The sequence below is a fragment of the Struthio camelus genome, chromosome 13 (genome assembly GCF_040807025.1).
Source record: "Struthio camelus isolate bStrCam1 chromosome 13, bStrCam1.hap1, whole genome shotgun sequence".
Lineage (NCBI taxonomy): Eukaryota > Metazoa > Chordata > Aves > Struthioniformes > Struthionidae > Struthio > Struthio camelus.
In genome coordinates, this window is record NC_090954.1 from 7278579 (window position 1) to 7301620 (window position 23042).

The 23042-nt window shown below is 50.3% G+C and overlaps 1 protein-coding gene across 1 annotated transcript; it reads right to left on the reverse strand.

Annotated features, from left to right (window-relative positions):
- Nucleotides 1–163: 163 nt before the first annotated feature.
- On the reverse strand, nt 164–22112 carry CSF1R (colony stimulating factor 1 receptor). Its single transcript, XM_009672046.2, has 21 exons — nt 21898–22112; nt 16410–16655; nt 15328–15612; nt 14636–14772; nt 13693–13852; nt 12596–12785; nt 11376–11491; nt 10972–11092; nt 10060–10250; nt 9344–9456; nt 7078–7204; nt 6503–6607; nt 6050–6160; nt 5426–5588; nt 4759–4865; nt 4505–4623; nt 3610–3732; nt 3339–3450; nt 2926–3025; nt 2131–2236; nt 164–1636 (listed from the first exon to the last, which is right to left on the reverse strand). The coding sequence occupies exons 1-21, from the start codon at nt 21944–21946 to the stop codon at nt 1505–1507; spliced, it is 2913 nt and encodes a 970-aa protein (XP_009670341.2). The 5' UTR covers nt 21947–22112; the 3' UTR covers nt 164–1504.
- Between the last annotated feature and the right edge of the window lie 930 nt (nt 22113–23042).

Below are 23042 nucleotides of genomic sequence, written 5' to 3' on the forward strand. Positions count from 1 at the left end.
TACTACTTGTCCAGTACAGGCTGCTGCCTTGTGCCCATGTCTCAAATATGACGACTATTGTCAGAAGTCCCATCAGCACATTGAAATTACTCCCCTGTTACCTCCATGCATACTGGTGAATATTTCATTTCCCCCAATTAAAGGCAGGCTATTCAGAACAAAGTGCTTTAAAACCTTGCTTTTAATAAGTTTCTTAAGTTACACAAGATTGGATGGTCTTGAACTGATAATGAGAAGCATGAGTGTCTGAGGAATGGATCAGAGTGGTAGGGTGTGAGAGGATGGGCCAGTGTGTCGCCCTTGTTCTGATCCTTTCCCCTCTGAGAACAATCCTTAAAGCCTTGGGAAAGACTTGCTTTGTTAAACATCTTACTTTATTCTTTATAATGCTGACAGATGGAAATATGTTAGCTTTTTATTTAGTAAGGAGGAATCAATCACTTGGCATTAGCATAAACATAGAGATGTAATATAATCAGAAGTGGCCCGCAACAGAGTCGCCCACAGTCTGATAGAGGCCACATGTTGTACAGTAATTCTGTCCTGTCGTAATTTTTCCTAAGCTGTGTCAGTGCTTATACCTGTAATACTGATCCTTGACCAACCGAGTCAAGTGAAGCTAACGTTCATTAGCTACCCTGTCTGCTAGCTGCACAGGACTTGGTGGCTGTGGCATTAGTAACCCTGAGGAAGAGCTGGGCTAGAAATAAGTTTAAGGGCATTAGGCCCTAGGTAGCTTATGAAAAAAATGACCTCAACTGTACTATCAAAATAAACCAAAGAAAATATATACAAGAGCATGTCTATAGAAAAAGGCAGTGAATTGCTACATGTTTAAGAGTTCAAATGTTCTGTAGGATACGTATTATGGTAATCAGTTCCGCATCTGTTTAAGCTGCCATTCTTTCCTGGATTGTGATTGTGTTAGGTGCCCATTTGGAAGAGCACTGCTCACCTCTGTGTTTTACCTGAGAAATAACTGCTCCTCTGCCCTGTTACTGGGGCACACAAGTTCACCTAACCCTTAAGCTGTCCCACTTCACCCAAGCAATCCCTGCAGAAGCATCAGTGCAGAGAGGCAGATTGCATGAGGAAATCTAGAGGTTAATGCATTTTTGATGCAAGGTAGAAGCTTTAACTATATCTAAACACATACTCTGCAACATCCAGTGACTGACTGTCAAAGGGAAGAGAGCAGGACTGCCAAGGAAGAGAGCTGCTTCTGGTGTGTGAGGCAGTTTCTCTCTTCTTCACCCCTCCTCATGATTTGTTTCAACAAGGCTTGCTCCTGTCTGTGTGCATGCACCCATATATGAAATACAAGGGTTCAATCACGTGCTGATGAGTGACATTTGGAAATATGGTACTTGGCTGTAATTTGTATTTAAAAAAAAAAAAAAAAAAGACCTGTCACATGAATGCTTCATGGTGTGAATGTGGAGCTGCACGGCCGGAAAGTGGTAATCACCTGAGGGCACCCCTCACTGCGAGGTGATGGTAGCAGCTAACAGAACTGATAGTTGTTACTCTTGAGAAGGGGCTGGCCACTCTCCTCTTGCTCGCAGGACTCCTCGCAGCAGCCAGAGGTATCACAACCGCTGTCTTCTTCAGCAGTGGATGGGAGGTTTGTGTAGTCCTTGAAAGCAAAAAGCCGAGGTGTGTTTCAGTCCCTTCAGTGATGGAAGACTTCTCTATCCCTGCACAGATGACCAACTGGGGATGTTAAGACCACCCTGTGCTGTGCCCATGGCTTTTGTGGAGCTGCAGGATGGCTATTCACAAGGCAGAGCATCTTTTGTCCGATTGCGTACCAAATTCAGGGGGATGAGGGCAGGGCTGCAGTGTCAGTGGCCATATTGCTGCTCATACAGCTGCAGCAAAGTAGCTGTAGTTCTGTGTCCAGCCCCCTTTGGTCACTGGGGTGTGTGTGTGTGTGTGTGTGTGTGTGTGTGTGATTTGACCCTTCAGCATGGGGAAGTCTTGGGTGCCTCTGTGTTTTTTCACTAACACTAGACTGTGCCTGTCCATTCAAGGTATGGGATGACACCAGGAAAATTGTCTAGGAGTGTGGTTGTGTGGGGAAAATGCATCCCTTTCTACTTCCCCTTTCTCCTCTCTAAAGCTTCTCACCTGCTCCTTGTGTACCTCCAGTTCTTTCTGAATGAAGCAGCAGATCTGGTCAAAAGTAGGTCTCTGTGTTGGCTCCAGGCTCCAGCATGCCTGCATGATGCTGTATCTGCAGAGTCAGAGGGGGACAGGGCAGCTGCACCGAGCTGGCCTAAAGCTGCTGGAGAGTCTGCACCCCCCCCCGACTCTTCCCTGCAGACTAACAGGAGTGATGCACTGTAGTTTGGGCATGTGATGCTGAGCAGTGGCTTATCTTCTTTCTGTTTTCCTGTCTATAACACCTGTGGTCAGTGCATGTGCAGTGCCCCAGGGGAAGAGGGGGGGGAGGAACAGGAGAACATACAGCAAACTCCTTCTCTAGGCCCCTGATCTGCCTGCAAGAGACTTTATGCCTCTAGTAATTTTTTCTTTAAGCTAACACTTGTTCCTTTGCTGTAGACTACTCAGACTTGTTTTCTCACATTGCCAAGGTAAAAAAGCAGATGGCTGAAAAAAAGAGCTGCCAAATTCATGAGTGGGGAGAGATAATATGAGGTCTCCCTGTTTCTCATCCATCAACAGGGAAAATACTGGGCAAAGCATCATAACTGACTGTCACAGGTCTTACTTCCTACCTTAAGCAGGCAACCTGGTAAGATCCAGTCTGACCCTCAAGGGGAGACACTCCTGCCCCAGGGCTTGCATGGGAGCTGCAGGCAGACCTGGGACAGCCTCCCAGTGGGGCTCGCTGCCCCTTCTCTGTGAAGCAGCTCTAACCACCCTTTCACCCATTGTGAGCAGTTTAGCACATCCGCTCACATTTCCAAGGGAGCAAAGTCAGGTCTGGCCATCTGGTATCCCTGCTTCACCATGTTGTAGAACTTGCTGTTCACCACCATGCCAGGATATGGACTTTTACCTGTAACAATGACAAGAGCCAAGATAGCACTCAGACCAGCAGCTTTAACAAACCCTTGGGCGAGCATGTGCCTTGTGGGGGTGGGAGGAAGTAGCCTGGAGCCTCACTTGAGCCAGTGCTGCTCTTCTTAGAGTTCTGAGGAATTCAGAACTTTTACTTGCCCCTCTGGGAGCTAAACACCTTATTTTATAGTCCTGATAAATGCTAGATTTAGTCAACCTTCTGCCTTCCTTGGAAACTTTTATACAAAGACATTAGGGTAGTGCTAAGTCATGGAAACCAGAAGAGGGTTGCAAGCTCCTTCCTTTCTTACCAAGAGAGAAGATCTCCCAAAGAAGGATGCCATAAGACCACACGTCACTCTGCACTGTGTAAATGCAGTCAAAGATGCTCTCTGGGGCCATCCACTTCACGGGCAGGCGTGCCTGGAAGAGGAAAGAGGTGTCCAGTCTGGGACAAGCTTGCAGCTTATGCTACACCTTGTCCTTCCCTCTCCAGTGTAACACCTCCCTCTCCAGTGTAACACCTCCCTCCCCCGCCCCCAACTCCTTCTACCTTCTCCCGTCCCCATTTCAATCACTTACGTTGCCTTTTACAACGTAGTTTGAGTCATTCATGATGTCGCGGGCGAGGCCAAAATCGCAGATCTTGGCTACCCGTCCATCTGACACAAGCACGTTCCTGGCCGCTAAGTCACGATGGATGCACTAGGGAGAGAAGAGTGCAACTGAGACCCCCCCAGCCCATGCCCTCTGGCAGTGCCAGCTGATCTCCTACAGCCTGGCCCTCTCACCATAGCAGCGCTTACAGGTGAAAAGGCACTGTGCCACATAAAAGGGGTAGGGGCTCTCTCCTTTCGACCACTTCATTTCAAGTGGTGAGACACTGATACGTCATTCCGTGTCCTTTCATAACGCATGTGGTCTTTAGCTTCCCTGGGGAGGGTGGCTCAGAACCAGTGGCTGTTTGCACTTTTCTCTTGTCTGATATCATCCTATGGTTGCTCTCTGGCATACTTTAAATGAGCCAGCTTGGACAGCGAGCTCAATGGCCACTCTCAAGTTCCTTATCCCCAGAGTAGCGGGGAAGCTGGCAGTGCGAGAAAGCTCTGCATCAAGGCTCTTGACCTCATGTAAAAGCTGGAGAGAAACAGGTGAAAATAACACGATGCACGGCCCTGGTTTCCCCCCCCCCTCACCCATAACATTGCCCTGCTGAGAGGGCCTGCCTGGAGCCCATGGGAGGCCGCTCAGAAGGAAACACTGCTCACAGTGGCCCAGCGTGTCAGAGCCCAGACCAAGATTAAAAAAACCCAGCAGGTGGACGAGAAAGGCCCATCTCCAGCAGCAGCTTGCTTGGGTTTGGCCACTCCATCCAAAGCCATCATGACTCTTAGGCAGATGTGGTGGCTGGGCTCTGCTGGCTGGACTGATGTTTCCCAGCTGGAGTACTGGGGGAAGTCATCCTTTTGGCACTCACATTCTTTGATGCAAGGAATGCCATGCCCTGAGCCACTTGGCTGGAGAACTGTAACAAATCAGAGAGATCGAGGGGACGGAGGTCCTCCCTGGTTTCTCCTTCTTCCTCTGAGCTTTTCCCTGAAATTCAAAGAGAAACTTTGCAAGCCTGGCGAGTAAAGCAGGTTACGTTAAATCCCAGTTCCCAGAACTCAATCAAACAGGATGACCGGAATAAAGAAATAATGAAAAAACAGAAATGGGCTTTTAACTCACCCCTGGCTTGTGCAGAATCTGATGACGCTGTAGATGATGATGCTGATGATGACACAGGCCTCATTTCAACATATGTTTCCAAACCCTGACTTGCAAAGCCGCTGTCACTGAGTCAGAGAGCAACAGCATCAGAGACAGGCTGTTAGCAACCCTATGGCAGCACCTTCTGCCCCTCTCCGTCTCCACTGAGTGGAGAAACCACAACCCTGCCTTCAGGAAGTGGCTTAGCTAGAGGCTGAAGCCCTGAGGGAAAGTCAATATTGAGGCTGATTTTTAAAGGAAACCTAGGGGGGGGGGTCTTGTGATAGGGGGCTCCAAGTACTGCTCCCTTTGTGTAAAGGGATGGCTCCTGGCTGATGGGGAGTGCTCGGCGTCTTGTCCTGCAAAACCCAAGTGCCCGTGGGTGCAGGAAGCCAAGTAGTTTTGATTCTAGAATGTAGGAGGGCGGACTGGATTGAAACCTGGATTTATTGTAGGTATCTCACCTGCTGCTGTGAAAAAACTCTCCGAAAAACTTGTCTAAACACATACATTCTCAATGGCTTTTACATCCTGGTATTTCGCAAATCCCTAGACCTTTGGCCTTCGCCTCCCACCCTAGCTTCTTTCAGCAAGTACCCAGGCCCTGAATTGCTGGGCCCTGTAGCCACCTGAGCGCTGCTCTTACCTGCGGATGTACTTCTTCTCTAGGTCAATGTTTTTGTAGTCAGCAGTGCTGTCCAGAGAGGTGTCTAGAGTCGAGTCCTGGATAATTATGGATTCAGCTTTCTTTCGCAGGAAATTCAGCAGATCTCCATAGCGACAGTACTCAGTGATGACGAGAATTGGGCCTGGGACAGAGGTGGAAGGGATTCATTAAGACGTGAGTGTTTTCCCTGGGCATAGGGACCAGCGTGGGGCTGGAGGCAGGAGGGGCAGCAGAATCCATACTGCACGTGAGCATTTCTTGAAATGACCAGCCCTGCTGAGCTGGTGCTGAGAACCATCACTTCCACCTCGAAGTGCGTGGGGGTTTCTATGGGGAAAGTTCCTGCTTCTTTGAAACAACCATCAGTGTGTTTGTCTCAGGCAACTAAGCCCCTTTAAACCACTTATTTGTGAAGGGAATAGTGCTGGGGAAAATATTCAGTGTTTAGCTATTTTCCCATAGACCCTTGCAGAGGTACAGGATGAGAAAAGACCACTGGGCTCATCAGCTACCTCTCCCTTGTGAAACTGAAGAGAGGTAACAGCCTCAGAGGAGCAGGCTGTGGGAGGGATTCCAGGGGGGAGCAGGGTTGTGGGATCCTACCTCCATGGGTACATGCTCCCAGCAGGTTAACAATGTTCTCATGGTGTCCCAAGTGACTCATGATCTTCAGCTCAGACATGAGAGCCTCCTGCTCATCTGTGTCTGCTGATGCTGGAAGCCAAAAGGAGAAAGATTGCATGAAGGACTGCGTGAAGGACAAGGCAGAGAAGATGATGATGGGGGAGGACAGAAAAGGTAGGGACAGAGATGGAACAAAGGGAGGAAAGAGACTCAAGAGGGGAACGTGTGTCCTCTGCCTGTGTCTCTGGCCACATATGTCCACAAATAATGTTAGCCATGTGACTCCAGCACCCAGTGCTTGTGACAGAAATGTCTAAAAAAAGTAGGTGTTACAGCCTGGAAGCACCAGCGGATGTGCTAAACAAACACACCCTACATCCTGCCTGAAGAAGCTTGGGGGATTTCAGCCTTTGCAAGCTGCTCTGGACTTACATTTCAGCATCTTCACAGCTACTTTGAGGACTGAATCTTCTTTGCCCAGCCCAAAAGCGGTGGCTTCTACCACTTTTCCAAAGGCTCCAGCTCCAAGAGTTTTTCCTGCAGAAGAAAAAAATGTGTTTATGAGATGCTTTCTAAAAAGGGCAGTTGTCCTGCACACAGCTTTGAGTAGGTCTGACGGGTAGGCTCCTGCTGAGAGCAGATGACACATGAGTGACCTTTGCTCAGGCGCTGGCACATCTAAGGGGCATTCTACTGTGAGCAAAGATAGTTTGAATGAAGCAATGTCCAAAACTGGGCTGATCAGCTCTATGCATTAGGAACAAAGCCAGATGCAAGAGGAGGGATGGGATCCTCTCAACCTTTCTTGGAGCAAAAGAGGGTTGGAGGGAGGTTGTACCCTAGCATTTGCCATCCTGGGTGGGAGAAAGCAGTAGGGCCCGGTTGAGGGTACCGCCAAGCTGCTTGAACGCAGCTTTGCACGTTGCTTTGGCTCAGCCCCTCGGAGCATTTCTGTTCTGTGGTGAGCTGCTGCTGCCACTAGGTAAGCAGCAAGGAAGGTTTCTTACCAAACTGAAGATTATTCCTGGGGAACTCCCATTTCTCATTGTATGGCAGCTGAGTGGGGTCAATAAAGATGTAGTTATTCCCTTCACAGGCCTCAATAATCTTCCACCGCACCTGGTACTTGGGTTTCTGTAAGGAAAAGACGCCAGTTATTCAAAGTTCCTCCAGTCCTGAGGGCTCCCCTGTCCCAGCACACAGTCTAGGTCTCCCCCTGCAAACAGAGGGGAGACCTGGGTTTCAGCCCATCCAACCTTTCTTGCTTTGAATCTGCACTGAGCAAGAGAAGCTGGGTCTGGACAGGCCAGTTCTCGTGCTGTTGCAAAGCCTCCCGGTTCTCCTCCTGGTCAAGGGAGGCCCTCTTTCCTCTTTCACCTAGCAGAGAAGCCTATTGGCCTGATTTGCGACAGCAGTGTTGGGAGAGCCAGCCTGTCCCCCGCCGACCAGTGGCTGACCAGTGCTTAGCTGGTGTTGGAGGGAGATCTCCCCCCTGAGTGTCTTGCCTGAGCACTCTGGGTTGCTGAGCACAGCAGAACAGTGGAGCTGGCCCAGCCCAGCTTCCCTTACAAGGGAAAAAAAGAAATGTAGAAAGAGAAGTAAGAATTTCTTCTCTTTTCAATGAATCTCATGGCAGAAGTAACCAGGCGAGTACAGGGAGAAGCAGTGCTGGAGCCTGTGGGCAGAGGCAGCTGCCAGCTTGGGCTGGGTGTCTTCATGTTGGGAGGACTAGGGAGCCACTCTGGGGGCAGAAATGCAGAGAAAGGAAGCGAAACAGCTTGGCATGAGAGCACTGCGCAGCCTCTGCTTCAGTCCATGGAGACAGGCAAAGACCTGCACCTCAGAGTGGCACCAAGGGTTCTCAGGCCCATTAGAGCAGGCATGGGGAAGCGGGGGTGGAGTGAGCGAGACTGCGATGAATCACGTTATGTCCCAGCTACTGGGAGGTGCCGTGCGGAAATGCTTCTCCTCACCACTTCCCCTGGATAGTTGCAGAGATGGATGCAGCCTGCGGGTAGATGCCCATAGCTGGGTTAGCAGAGGCATGAGGGACAAAGCCTGGAGCAAACAGACCTCCTGCAGTTTTGATGAAAAGCATCTGTTTCTGTTTTCTCCCTCACACTGCTCCTTTTCCCTTTGCCTCAGAGTTAAACACTCGTGCCCATCCAGGCTGTCCAACAAAGACGCAGCTGTGATGCTCCAAGAAGCAGTTTCTGGTAGAAGTGATAAACAACGCTACATGCACTGGGTGTGTTTGCTGTTGCGTGCTCCAAGAGGGTGAGCGTTGCTGCTTTCTGTTCGACAATTCACCCGACACGGCAGCAATCAGCCATGGCTCAAGAAGCCCGTTGGTGGCACAGGGTTGCTTATAAGCGTGTCCTGTTTCCCTTGGGCTTGCAAAGCCTTCCTAGAGGCTGTTTCTCTGGAGCTGCGCTCACGTGTCCACTCATCCTTCTCTCTCTGGACTACTGGTCAGATCTGCTCCCACAAGACAAGATCCCTCCAGATGGGGCAGAGGTTTCTTGGAAACAAAGACAGCTCTTCCTGCAAAGCTGTAGGTCCTTGTCTGGGAGAGCGCTCTGCTGGATCTTGTGACAACCAGGCACTTCAGAGCTCTGCTGCAAAATTTACAGCTTTGATGGGAGAGGAGCGTGCCAAAGGGAGAACTGAAAAACAGATTTTCATCCACTGATGAAGCAGAGGTGGCTATTGACTGGTGCAGTTTACAGAAACAACCAAGAAGGAATCAAAATGCTGAAAAAGAATCTTGCAGAGAAAATGGGGCAAGTTCTTGTGTAAAAATAGTGACCAAATCTTCCTGGAGACAACTGCCTTCTGACATCAGCCTGTTTCCCCATGGAGACAGCTTTTTATAAAGTAGGGAGTAGATGCAGTTGCATAACCTATTTTTCCCATTAACTCAGTCTGTGGATTCATGTTGATCAGAGCAAAACTGGCTGCAGCTGACAGCACAGAGCAAGCACCTTTGTCTGGCACTGAGCAACGCCTGCAGCGAGCTCTGGCCTGCAAGTCTGAGGGACCAGAGGGAGGAGAGGTGTTCACATACTGGATTTGGTGGCTCATGGGCTTTGCCTGGCAGCAGGAAACTCCTGAGGGGTTTGGGAGGCAGCTCGGGAGAAGGGAGGTAGCTTGGCTCATCTTGCCTGGTACCTCCAAGCTGAATGCTTGCTGCCTGTGACTGCCAGCCCAGGAAGTGTGGTCTCTGAGGTTGTGCAGGCCCTGAGGCCCTTGCCACACAACAGGGAGTCTGACCTGGTTGTACTTGTAGAGGAGGAAGAGGAGTAGGAGGAGCAGCAGGACCGATGTGCCCATGCAGGTGGAGAGAATGGGGCTGAAGAGCTTGTTTGGGGGGGCCATGATATTTCCTGGAGGAGCAAAGAAACAGGGGTGAGAATCTGCTCCTGTTTCTCTCCTAATGCACAATCTCTGGGAGCATTTTACCCAGCTGTTCACTTGGATTAGGCATCCCCCGTATGCAACAAAACCCAGCACTGGCCTCAGAGACACCCATGACAACTTCCCTTGACTCCCAGTAGCTCTTAACGTGAAACCCAAGGCTGGGTCAGCCTCCCCGCCTTCACCATAAAATTATGCCACATGAACGGCACCAGGTCAGAATAGGTGCAGGTTGGGCTAGCTGGGGACCAAGACCTCATCAGCAAGAACAGATCCATCAAAAGATGCAACCTCCAAAAGATGATTCCAGTGGGCTGAGCAGTAGCTGGAAGTGCTGAGCACATGGAGTTAAGTCCTGCAATTACATGGTGTTCGTAGCATAGCTCAACCTTTGGCACCAGTCCCTGCCCAGCCAGCAATTCCAAACGCCACAGCCTCCCTCGCCCTGAGCACAGAGGAGCTGTAGGATCTATTCCACCTCTCTCGCAAGGCAGTGAGGATGTACATGTGGGAAGACGGGCCCCCCAAAAGCCTGTATCTTCCCCCCTAAAAGCTACTGGTTTTTATCTTACTGGTGATGGTGACCGAGTGAAGCCTATCAGAGGCATTCCCCTCTCTGTTAATGGCCACACAGCAGAAGGTGAAGTTGGCGCCCAGCTCCTGGAATGGGAGGATGCTCTCCACTTCCACCTCTCGGAAGGGCAGTATGTTCACCACCTGGGGACTGGAGTCATTCAGAAGCAATGTATAGTCCTCGTTGTACCTGCAGAGACACCGTACCAGAGAGAATGAGTGATTCTCTGCAGCGCAGTTGCTCGTAGGTGAATTGGTGCTTGTATCAGGCTGGACAGGAGACACAGGGAATTAGGCCTGCAGCTCTATGAGACATTGCACTCTTCCCAATTAAAGGCCTTTCCCTGAACATCGAGCTCCTGTACTGATACACAGCTTTGACTGTCTTTATGTGGCTACAGCTGTGTTCTGGCAGCGATTCCCTCCTTGAACAGGGCTGGTACTGAGATCCCCTGTCCAGGGGCTGCACCAGCCCCCATCACACTGCAGTTCAAGAAGCCAGTGCTTTGTAGAGCTTTGGGCCTGTGGGGTCTTCTAGAAGGTCCCTGAAAGATGACTAGGATTAGCCAGGATATAGCTCTACAGCAGCCTATGCCAGGGCACTTCTCGAAGGGACTCACATATTCCTTGGAAAAGCCTTAAGAGAATATGAATCACAAGCAGCTGAACTCTTCATGTTCAGGACTTTCAGAACAGCATCAGCCACTTCACCTCGGACAGTCCCTGAGAACATCTCTTCTCAGCAGGGCAAAGTCCCTGGTGCTGTTACTGGACAGGCTCTGCTGCATTGTCTGTAAGCAAGCCTTTGCTGAAATGTGGTGCAGCTCAGCAAATGCCAGCATTGCAAAGGCAAGTGCATACCTTGGTGTTGGAGGTGCTACTTGGCCCAGAGGCTCCAGGGAGTTTCTTACCTGTCAGAATGAGTGGGGCACCGATACCACTCAATGCGTGGGGCAGGGTAACCGATGGCCATGCAGTGAAGGATGCTGGAGTCATTGGCTGGCACCCTGATGTAGCAGACCCTTGGAGGAGCTGTTGGGGAATGCAGAGAGGCGGTGGGTGCTACGACCAGAGGAAGAGCACGTTCCCTGTGCTCTGATTCACCTTCCACGTGATCAACAATAAAACTTAGGAACCCCTGGGCTATGTATGGGTTTGGGTCAGGGCCCAGATGCAGTCTGGCAGTATCTTCTGTGGGCACTGGGCTGGAAGCTGCCTTGACCCAGTGCCCTGCTACCTCAGCCATGCTTGTTGCCTGCTGGGCAGTAAACTCAGGGCAAGCTGGAAGAAGGAAGGGTAAATGCAGAGCACTTACATTTCATAGAGATGCTGAAGGTAACTGATGCGTTGATCTCATTGTTTAGGGCATAAAACGTATAGAGACCACTCTCCCCTTCCTGCAGGCGGTTCAGGAAGAGTGTGTTGTTATACCTGCTCCCACAGAGAGAATAAACACCATGAGGAAAGCTACGCTAAGAAAACTCAAGCACTCGCACAGTCTGCTCAGGGCTCTGCAACATGCAGCTGTTGCCTGTGCCCTGGAGCAGGCGAACACTTCCCAGCACTAACCCCAGTCCGGGAGGGGAAATGCTGCCTCATTCCTCAGGGGAAGCAAGGAAGGTCCGATCGTACTGGCTGCTGAAAAGCTGCCCCTTGAAGGAAAGGCCTTTTGCCACAGAGTGCACAGTGCTTTTGAAAGGCTATGGATGGGTCACTGCTCAGGAAGAGTTTAACATCTAAATCACTGCTCGGGAACGGCCAGAGGATGTGGACCCTCCTGCTTTTGAGAGAATGACTTAGTCCTCCCGTCCCTTAGCCCACCAAGTCAATGGTCCCTAGTGCCCCATCCCCTCTGCCCCAACACAGCTCTCAGACCCCAATGCAAGTGAATGTTCTCTCTAAGCCATCCTGCTTGCTGAGTGCCACAGTTCCTTTTGTGGATTATTTTGGGTTTCTAAGAAAATGAAAGGGAAATTGCCAAAACCCCCCAACGAATGGGACGATTCTCTTTCTTTCAGCCTCCTTTTAGCCTAGGTTGGCTGTAGACTTTGGAAAAGCGTGGCCGTGCACTCCCTTTAGGTCAGTACCTATCATAACCTCATAGTGATGCCTCTGGCCTCCCTTAACATGGGGAATGCAAATGCCTGTCAATGTATGTGCTCCCCAGACTGCACAGCTGTGAGGGGCAGTGTGGGAATTCATTTCTTCCTCCTGTGTACGCACCCCTGCAATTTCTTCCTGCTGGGAGAGGGCAAACGTGAACAACCAGAACACAGGTGTGATAGTGACTTTCACAAGGTTTTCTAAAGAGAAGGCTGTCAAATTAGAGAAGGATGGTGCCCTCCTTGACCTAATCAGGCCTGCTCGGTGTGCTTGCCTAATAACGCTGGAAATGGAAGACAGAAAGGCAAAACAATTCCCCTCCTTGAAAACAGAGGGTTTTCTGTCAGCCAGTAGAACGGGGTCTGGCTGTCTCACATGGAAAGCATTGTAGGAAACGTGCCATGGTTAATGTAGAAGACAAAAAGCACATACCAATGGTTTCCAGAGATCATCTGGCCCTTGAATGTGGTGGCCCCAGACTTCTTCAAAGGGTTTGTGTGCTTCCAGCCCCAGCGGAGAAGTGGGGGGTAAGCCTCAATCCGTACCTGGAGTTTCAGACTCTCTCCCAAAGCAACTTCTTGGCTGGTGGCTTGCACTGGGGTCAGGAACACATAACCTGTCTCTGTAGGATGGAGGAGAGCAGGGCCGTCAGCAGGCATGTCCACAGGGAAGAGAAAGACCTGAAACAGGCTTATACCAGCTTCATAAAAGGACCGTTATTGGAAAGAGCAGCCTCAGCTAGGAGACTGGGGGAGAGAATGAGGCATTACACAGATTACATGTCTCATGTTGCCAAAATATTTTTAAAAAATTTCTTCTGTGCCATGATGGCTTGGGTTACACTCTACCTGAGGAGAGGTGGGGAACTCTGCGGAACTTACACAGGGCAAGAGCTTTTACACACTGTATCCTAACAAGTGATGAGGCTAAAACTATATCTCCTGAGCAGCTATAGAAGACCTGCCCCTTAGCTAAATTCCTGGCTTCTCACCAGGAAGCATCCCAGACCAAGCCCTCCTCCTAAGCTATGGTATGCAGCATCTTTGGGTCACCAGCAATCCCAAGCCTGAGAGCTGCAGGGATGAATTGTCCTTGTTTTGAGATACAAACAAACGTATAGTAGACTTGCATCCTCTTACATGGATCTGTCATCAGAAGAGACAAAGATTCACTCCCTGCTCCTATAGGTTGTCCGTCTCTCTAGCTAGCCTTTCCAGGTCTTTAGTATGGCCTTGCCCCTTTTTTTTTTTTTTTTTTTGTTTCAGAGCTGTTTATAAACACACAGAAATTGATAAAGGCTCTCTGGTTTTTCATCCAGACTCCAAAAAAATGTCTTCTTGCTCCTCAAGACATGAAAAGGACAGTTTATTTCCTAGCAACTGCACAGTTCTCAGGTGAGCCTTCACAAAGCAGCAAGGGTGGTGTCTCAAACAAACAATCTAGGAACAAGATGGTTGCAGAAGCAGCAAATACTCAAGACTAGGCACGATTCAGCTCACACCTCCCTGGCCTTTTCAAGAAGTACTCACCTACTACCTGGAGCAATGTTGAGGCGTTCTTGAACCCTGCAGAATTGTTGGCTATACAAGTGTATTTCCCACTATCTTCCATTGTCACCGCTGGAACGGACAGGATGTCGTTGATGAGGTAGTTCTCATTTTCAAAGCTAAGCTCTTTAGTTCTGTTGACCTGTCAGGCAGGGAGGGAACATCAAGCGCTTGCTCGGAAGGGCAGAGGATGGAACCAAACAATATTTATACCAAATGTACCCACCACCCTCTGTTCTGACCTACCAAGCTTTGTTATAGAGCCCCTGTTACTAAAAGCCGTCTGTATGGAGACCAAGAGGCATATTAAAGCCAAGTATTCAGGGCAGATATTCCACTGCAGGCAGTTACTGCTATTGCCAGCCTTCTTACTGTAAGTTGTCCTTACACTGTATGATTCAAACATGAGATGCATCTTATGTTGATTTCCACTCATTAATAAAGGCATCAGACATAACAAGGACTCCTAACAAATCTTATCTAACCTTCTAGAGGTTAAAAGTCAGCATAACAGAGATTTGAAAGGAGATTTTGACATGCATTCCCTTTCTTCTCCCATCTCTCTTCTCTGGGGAGCTATGTCTGCTGCTTTACAAGCCCTGGAGAGGCTGAGTGGCAAAATGGCTGTTGTGTTGCCTTGGTAGGTACTGCGGCTCTTGCTCAGTAAACCAAGTTAAAACAACATCCCTTTCTTTCTCTCCTGCAGCAAGACCCTGACAGCATGCAGGTGTTTCTTAACCTTGGGTCACCCAAAGGAAAGGATGGCCACATTAAGATTTCTACAGCTTGTTCTAGTAGCTACTTTGGCTGGGCAGTTTGAGGCTTCGCTGCAGCCAGCTTGGGTCTGGGGTAGTTCTTACTGCCCTCTCCCTCCCTAGTATCCTGAGAGGCCCTATTCCCCCTTGAAGCTGTGCACCCAACTTACAGTTTTTGCTGCTGCCACCCATTTGATGTTGTACTTGTGGGAAGGAGCAATTACTCTGCAAGTGACTTTGAAAGGTTCGCCCACGATTCGCACGTGATCTATAGGGTCCATCATCACTGACAGAGGCTTCTCCAGCGCTACACAAAGGCAAGCGGGGAAAGTTTCAGTGTCACCTGGCCCAGTTACCCCCTGTGCCTTAGAGACTCCCCAGGGACCGCCTGCCTTCTGTTTTCCCTCCTCTTCAATCTTTACATGCTGATCTTCTCTTTGCATAGGGATCGTCCTTCCTCTTTGTATGCATGTGTCTATGGGAAACCTGTAAAGATGGGTGACACCACACCAAACAGCACTGTGAGATGAAAGGGAAGGGGATCCTTGTGCCATGGTTACGTTCTGAGCACCAGGCCTGAGGACTTTCAGAACGTCAGGGAGACAAGTGGATGTTTTTCTCTGTGCTACAGTAGTGCCTGCGATGATTAGAATAATGGAATCCCCATGGAGACCCACCTAAAGGGGACAATTTGCCAAAAGCTGGTGTTATTTTGTATCTCGGCTCCATTAAGTACCTTTAAAAGACTGCAGGTTCAGAAGGTCTTTCCTACCTCTGGACAGGAGCTTTTCCTTAACTATCCACTGTGGCCAGCTGAGCTATTGCTGTCCCCCTGAGGATGGTAGCAACCCCAGCCTCTTACCTTCTTCCACAATCAGTCTTATTCTTGAGGACTTCTTTATTTTTCCATTTATCACTGCTTGGCAATAGTAATGGCCCTTCTGATGATGTTGCACATTGTATAGCGTTATTCCCTTCTCTGTACTGAAAGAATAATTGGTCCCTGGTGAGAGGCGAGAGACGTTGTCCATTGTCAGAGTCACACTGGATCCGTACTCAGGGGCCGTGATGAGACAGGGGAGTTCAGCATTACTGCCTTTGGTCACGAGGATCCGGAAAGTTGGGGTGTACCACACGTTATTGGGATCTGTGGAGGAGGCAAGACAGGCCAGAGAACTGTATCCAGAAAGCATATGTTGTAGCCGAGAGACAAACTTCAGCAAAGGTAAGTCCTCTCCAGCATTGCTGTTTAGTGGGAGTTGGAGCAGCCCTGCCTCATGCCTGCTTCACTCAACCTCCAAAACTCATACAAGGCCAATTCCAGCTAAGGCAGTTGAGGAGAGCAGAGCTAGCAAGTTACGAATGCACACAGACAAGAGAGATTAAGAAGCATGTTTAGCACTATTCAGCCTTTAATCATGGCGTTAGTTTTGTTTGTAAGAAAGACCTTCACCTTCCCTATGCAGGACAGCATCCCTGGTACAAGGGAAGGGGTGAACTCATGTGGTGGAGTTACCCAGGCATAACTCTTTCTGGGGTGAAATAATTTTTAGGATTCAGCTCACATGGTGGGGATTGATTAATGTGAATCTCCCTCCTATCTGGGATATTGAGAATATACCTCTTCTCTGATTTCCAGACCTCACTGCGTGTTACAACAGAAAACAGACTTTCAACACTATTTTTCAGGAAGGGAAGCCAAGGTAAATGGAGGAAGAGGTCCATGCCACTCATACATCTGCAGAAGATGTAGGTGCTCTGCGCCTTACCTGAAGGCTTCAGTCATGGACCCCATTGTATGTGGGTGAGCCACAGCCCTGCTAGGAGCCCGCACTCTCCCCAGACACACATAACCTTAGCCATACAGAGGACCTGCGTAATGGCTTTGATCCCTGAAAGGAAGCCATTCTTCCAGCACATGTAGGAGGAGAGAACAACAGCTACCTCGCACAAACAGATGCACAGAGGCGATGCCCTTGTCGCTGCTGTTGACGTAAGCACACTTATAGGTGCCTGTATCCCTGTAAGTGGCCTTGGGAATACTGAGTGTGCTGCTGGTGTGGTTGGTGGATGTATCCTTTTGGCTGTACCATTCAACTTCAGATTCTCCTGAGCAGTGCAAGGTGACTGGATCACCAGTATTGACAACCAGAGAAGGGGTGTCAGGGTTGATCACTGGGGATGCTGAGCCTGCAAACAAAAGAGAGAGAGGGAAGACACGCAAATGATCCCTTAGGATGCTCTGCTGAATTTCACACTGTTGAGCATGGAGTAGTTTAGCTTTGGGAAGAGACTGAGTTTGGGATGCAGACAGGCTTTTAGTGTCACTTCACTCCAGCCATTCTCCACCTCACCAGCCTGATACAGTGACCTGATCTTCCAAGGAGTAAAATTCAGGGAAGGGAAATGAAGCCATATCTGAATGTTCAGAGCAATAGGGAAGGAAACAGAATCATCTGGAGCTGATTAGGCCAGGTACTAGCTTAGAAATTGTTCCTTTTGGGTTTTGCCTCTTTTCACACCAGGTTTTCTTTTTGTGGTGGAGCAGAAGGTACCGTAGGAGTTTGGTGAGCCTACACGGCCGTTTGGTGAAGTTCAGGCCAAGGCCAGTGGATGGGGTTCTCTCTGTCGTGCTGGTGCTGTGATCAGTTAGAAGCAGCCTGGAAAGCTTCTGCAGAGCAGAAGTCCAGTACATGTCCTTTGAGAAGCCTGCCTTTTTTGGTTGCCGGGCAGTGGATTTTGACTCGTAGGTGTCCTTGCACCCTTCAGACGGTGTCTTTTTCTCCCAGGTACCATCAATATATTAGGAAGCGAGTCAGCACTATTATTCATATTCAGGGGTGGGAAACTGAGGCACGTAAAAGCTAAATGGTTTATGCAAGCCCACAGCCATAATCCTATACGCTGCGTATCAGACTATGCTGTCACTTGCTATTGCAATGCAGCCAGATTTCTGATGCCGCCTCTGCCTTGAAGACGGCTTCTCTGCTGGCTGAATAAAGGGGAACCGGAGTCCCACTCCAGCCCTCAGTGTCAGAGGGAAATATTTTTCCCTGTTTTGCTGCATCAGCGAGTTCTTTGAGTCACCACCTATATATAGGGTGGGGGGAAGTGAGAAATGAATCAGTACTGTGGGGCTAGGGAAGAAGTGGTACTGCTACCCCCACGCCAGGCCTTTGCGGAGGACAGGAAACACATTGCAAATGGCTATCTGTGTTTGGGGGGCTCTGCACCCTCCCCTCCGGCCCTGATCCAGGGCTATTCTCCCACTTCTGCTTTTCTTCCCGGTTGCTAACCCATCCTCACATCTTAAAGCGACACACACTACGGCTCAAATAACAGTAAGAAGAAAGGTATCTGCCCAAGTTATCAGCCAGCCGCTCTTAGCAGAGTAGGTCACTGCAGGCAGCAGAGCTCCTCCGGGGTGGTGGCAGTGGAAAAAAAGGGGCAAATTTGGCCTTGGAATGCATCAAACTCTGCTGCAGACACAGCCCTCGACTCACAAGGGCTCACAAGGTTGTTAGTGGAAACATTTGTTGTCCAAACAAATATAAAGGCCCTAATCTGGCAGGAAGTGGGAAAGGGCAAAGTGTCCCATGATGACACCATTTGTCCAGCTGCATTTGCATGTCCTCAAGGGGAAGCGGAGCAACGGCCTGATGTTACAGCCCTTCACTATCCAAGTCTGCTGCAGGGACGAGAGCCAAGGAAGGCTGGTTGCGCATGGGCAGCAGTAGCAAATACTGTTTAAAGCACTGCAGTCCCAGATGCCACTTGGACAGAGGACACCATCCATGTAACAGAGTTGACAGAAGCAGCATGCACCCATCCTCAGCCACCTCCATTCACAGCCCTCACTTGGTGAGGAACAGGATGGCCAAGGCGCAAACGTGCATCCTGTCCTACCGGCTCTGCTCAGGCCTGTAACGCCAGAGCCCAAAGAGCATCTCTGAAGCGGTCTTGGGCTGAGGCCTCCCTCCATGCAACAGAGGGCAGAGCTCCATGACACTCAAGCCCCTGGAGAGCTTTACTGGTGTGTGACAATGATGCGGCTGCACTGGGGAAACCCAAACAAGGCCTGAATCAAACTTGCAGGCCCTGGGGGAGGAAGCGGGAGACGGGCAGCATGGAATGTTTGAGATTTATCTCCTTGAGTGTTGTTTTTTTTTAGTGATGTTTTTAATCTGTCTGTGGAAAGAGGAAAAGCCTCATTTATTCCCAAAGTGGAGAAAAACATACCCCAGAATCCTTTGCAAAGCCACATTTTCCACATATCTGAGGTACAACATTCCTCCCTCTTTGCTAAGCTGTGTTTTCTAGCAGGGCTTGACACATTTCTGTTGCTTTTACTCTCTATCACTGGACACTTTGCCTTGCCAGCTCTTCACCTTGGCTATCCTTCTACATCCAAGGCTTCAGCATAGTTTGATGCAGCTCTGGGTGAAGGAAAGCTTCGCTCCAGCATTCAGACTGGCTTGGGAAAAGGCCATGTTATAACTGGTCCTTAGCGTGGCCACAACAGTAGAGCAGAAACAAGAGTCTTGTCACTCAGCATCCTTGCTATCAGCCTCCAACTGCTCCCAAGGTACTTGTAGCCAGAAAAGGCCCCAGAGTACTTAACTCTACGTAATATACTGCAATGGAGAAGCCAGCAGCCTTCAGGCAGTCACTGAAGACTCCTAGCAATGGCGAAAGCACCGCACAGGTGGAGTGAAGATGGACAGGACAGAGCACAGGGACACTGAATGCAGGGTCCTGCCAGGTAAAGGCCCCCGAAGCGCCCGCTCCTTTGCATGCAATGGGAGATGAGTCAGAGGTCCTTCTCCCCTTCTCCAGAATGGGGAAGCAGGGCTGCTGGGGGAGGCTTGCTCCCTGCTGACCAGTGTGCAATCTTGCACGAAGCCCAAGGATGTCTCTGCTGCTCCTCAGCAGCTTCCTCAGCACTGCCGGTAACTGCTGGCCAAAGGTTTTGCCACACTTGGATTGTGTAACCATGACCTCTAGTAACAGCTGCAGGCTCTGTCCCTGCCTCTCTGATCACAGCCAAAACATAACTCTCCTCTGCAGAGGGTGTGGAAGAGGCAAGTAAGGAGAAGTGGAGGCTAATAAGACTTGGAGGCTCAGGAGCCTTGCACAGAGGTTATTCATCAGGCCCTTTACTTGATCCTGGGGGCTAGATAGGCTGAATCTGGCCCTTGGAGGGACCTGCACTAGGCCTAGGCTCTTCTTGCTCTCCCCACAATGACAGGAGAGGATTGGTGGCTGAGAACACCTTCCTGAGATAGTCACCTACTGTACCTGGAGGCAGAGAAGAAGGTTCGGTGCCCTTCTCTGCTTGGGATTTCCTCCTCAGAGACTTAGATTCATCCCCAACAAAAATGCCAAAACCCTGGAAAGACCTCTCCAGATAGCCAAGAACACAGATGTGGGATGCTCAGGTTTCAAATCCTTCCTCTGCTTGATCTGGAGCTGGGATCTGAGTGCAGGACATTTTCCCCAGCGAGAAGCCAGGTCCCAAGGGTCACACTGCATCAGCCATGGGTGTGCTCAGAACATGCACCCACAATCCAAAAGGAAGGAGAAAGGAGCCAAGCTCTGACTCCAGCTTCAGCCTGAGGAGATTGCTTTAGACAGCCTCAGTAGGCCAGGGCTTTGTGCTGGAGGTGGCCAAGAGCCATGACACTGCGAACAGCATGTATCTAACTCCCTGATATGACAGACAAATGTCTCACAAGGATTTCATGGCTGGTGACCTGCATCACCCAGAACCTTAGGAAACCTTTTGCAAGATCTTGACAGATCTTGCTATGACCTGTCACATGCATACATCAGAGGTGCCCGGTCCCCCCCAACAATCAAGCTGCTGAGAGTCTCACAAAAGATGCTCCAGTGCCCTGTCCCACCCGGGAATCAGGAAGCAACATTTGAAAATTAAAATTGGGTCCAAAGATGCTAAAGACATAATTACTCCTTAGGAGTCCAGGAATAGCTGCAGGGGCTGGAAAGGAAGGGATCTGAAGCAAGAACAAGCGCGACAAGGAATTCAGACCAGACTCTCTGAACTAGAACAGTGACAAAACCCTGCAGTCTTCACTGCCCAGCTCCCAGCACAGCAGACCTGGAAACAGCTGAGCATGTAGGAGACGAGGCTTGAAGGGAAATACTGCAGTGCAATAGCAAGGTGGATGCAAGGTTTCTGAGCTGAAAATATGAACACAGTAGCAGCTTGAGAGGGAAACACCGTCTTCCTGCTACGTGCCAAATGTTTTTCCTCCAAGATTACACCCTTTGAGGGAGACTTGCCCACCAGAGCCTCACAGTCCCTGAGCTTGCTCCGCAGGAGAATGGTGGGAAGGGGGACACAAGAACTGAGACGCTGCAAGTATTTGATACGTGAGATCAGTAACACAGGTCAGCAGGGGCTGATTTCTGTGTGTTTGGTTGCAAACTTCAGAACTGGCTTAGTGACTTTTGAGGTCGATGAGCTATCGCCTCTTGGCCACCTCATCAGCCTCAAAAACCAGCTGTATTCATCTTTCCCTCCTGGCTGCCTGAATTCAGTTTCCATCACAGGGTTTAACACCTTGCTCTACAGCCCTTTTGTACAAGCCAATACCACCAAAGAACAGTTGTGCTCAGACACCTCTCTCCTACCAGGCAGGAAGTGCATTGAAAGGGGTTGATAGAGGTGTCTGTCCCAGCTTTTTGTCACCTGTAGGCCAAGCATCTCCAGCTCTTGCAAATGTTTTTTTCCAGAGAGAGCTTCCCTTGGGGCACGCTTTCTGCTGCGTCTCTTCTTTCTCCTAACCCACTCCCAGACCCAATCCACCTCTCTCCCTACTGCTGAGATCCTTTCCACACCACTTGGCCTTCTCTTGGCAGGGAAACAGGGAGCCAAAGCGAGCCCTCAGCACCGTTGAGATCCAAAGTCAACATGGATTAACGATACAGCCTCTCTCCACCACTGCCCTCCTCCTGCATGGCAGCCAGCCCTGGAAGGGGTTCAGAAAGGTGTTACAGCCTTGGTTGTTGTCTCTTCGCTGCAGCTAAGTGCTGCTGCGGAGTGGGCATCCCTCACCTGCTATCTGCCTCCTACAAGGCTCCTTGAACCTGCCCATCTGCCACATCCCCTCCCACAGGCCCACACAAGCACTTTTGGGCTTGGTGTAGATGCGATTGGGAGCCCAGCTTTGCCCTTTGCAGCTGGGACCCGAGTGCCCTTTGATCAAACTGTGGCATTTCCCCCTTCCCCAGCACAGACAGGGCTTTTGGGGGACCATCATCCCATCTCACCCAAGGACGGGCTGGGACAAGAGGGTTCTCCCACATATCTGTGCTCATGCTGGACCCTCAGGAAACCCAAACCAAATCCTAAAACCACTCTGGAGAGATGCAGCGACAGAAGGGAGCTCTGGAGGGTTTGTGGACCTACCGTGCCAGAGGCCAGCAGCAGTCAGTAGCACCAGGAGGCCAGCGCCCATCTTCCCAGCAACGGTGGCACCTCCCCAGCTCAGATCTGGGGTGCAGAGAAGACCCTGCAGGTGGCTGAAGAGACCCTCTCGGGCGGCAGGCGCCTCTCCGCACAGGCACTGTCCACAGCGCTCTCTCAGTAGGAGGTTCTCCTTTCTGAGTTGACCACGAGTTGAGAAATTCCTTTTTTTTTTTCCGGTTTGTTTTTAAAATGGGAGGGGAGAGGGGGAAAAAAAAGCGATGTTTTGAGATGTCATCAGTGACAAACCTGAACCATACAGGTGGGACTGTAGGGCCCAGCAAGGGGCCCCCAGGGCAAGCACAGGGCAGCACTCCTCTACAGCAAGTCCACAAAAAGGCCTTGGGCTCAGCCCCAGGTGGCTCCCAGGTAGCAAAGGCTCACAAGGACAACAAGTAGTTTGGTTTCAACTGAGGATACGAACCCCAGGGCAGAGAGGGCCCTGTGGCCCTGAGCCTCACGAGGCCACACTGTGGCCCTTCTCTAGCCAGCAGCATGCAGAGACACGGCCATCCCAGAGCGCTGCAGCCATTGAAGGGGACAGCGGTCAGGGAGCTGCTGCCAGGCTGCAGGCTCCACCAAGGACCCTTCTCCCTGGCCCCAGGGAATATCTCCCACCTGCCCCACTGTTCTCACACCTGCAGGGCTCATCCACCTCATGGAGCCGGCTTTGGTGGGGAGACTTTTTGCAGCTGCTTTCTGATTGCCAACCTGGCTGGCACCTGGGAGTAGTAATGAGGTGCTTTGTTAACCCTCTCCTGGACTGCATCTCTTCTAAAATCAGGGGTGAGAGTAGGATTGAAGCAAAACATCCCGCTAAGGGGTGGTCAGGTCAGCAAAATGTTAGCAGGTCAAGGGAGGTGCAGGGTCCCCCTTGCCCTGTGCTGCAATGCTAGTTAAGCTCATGCTGCAGCAAAAGTTCAACCTGGGTCGTGACAGCTCTGGGGTAGGAAGTTACAACCACCAGCTGGTAGCACAGGCTGAGAAAGAGGTCTTGGGGTGCTCCAGAACTCCTAATTAGCTGCTTGGAGCCACAGCTGCTTGTCTGCTCTCAGCAGGGAGGTGTCAGAGAGATGGGCTGCCTAATT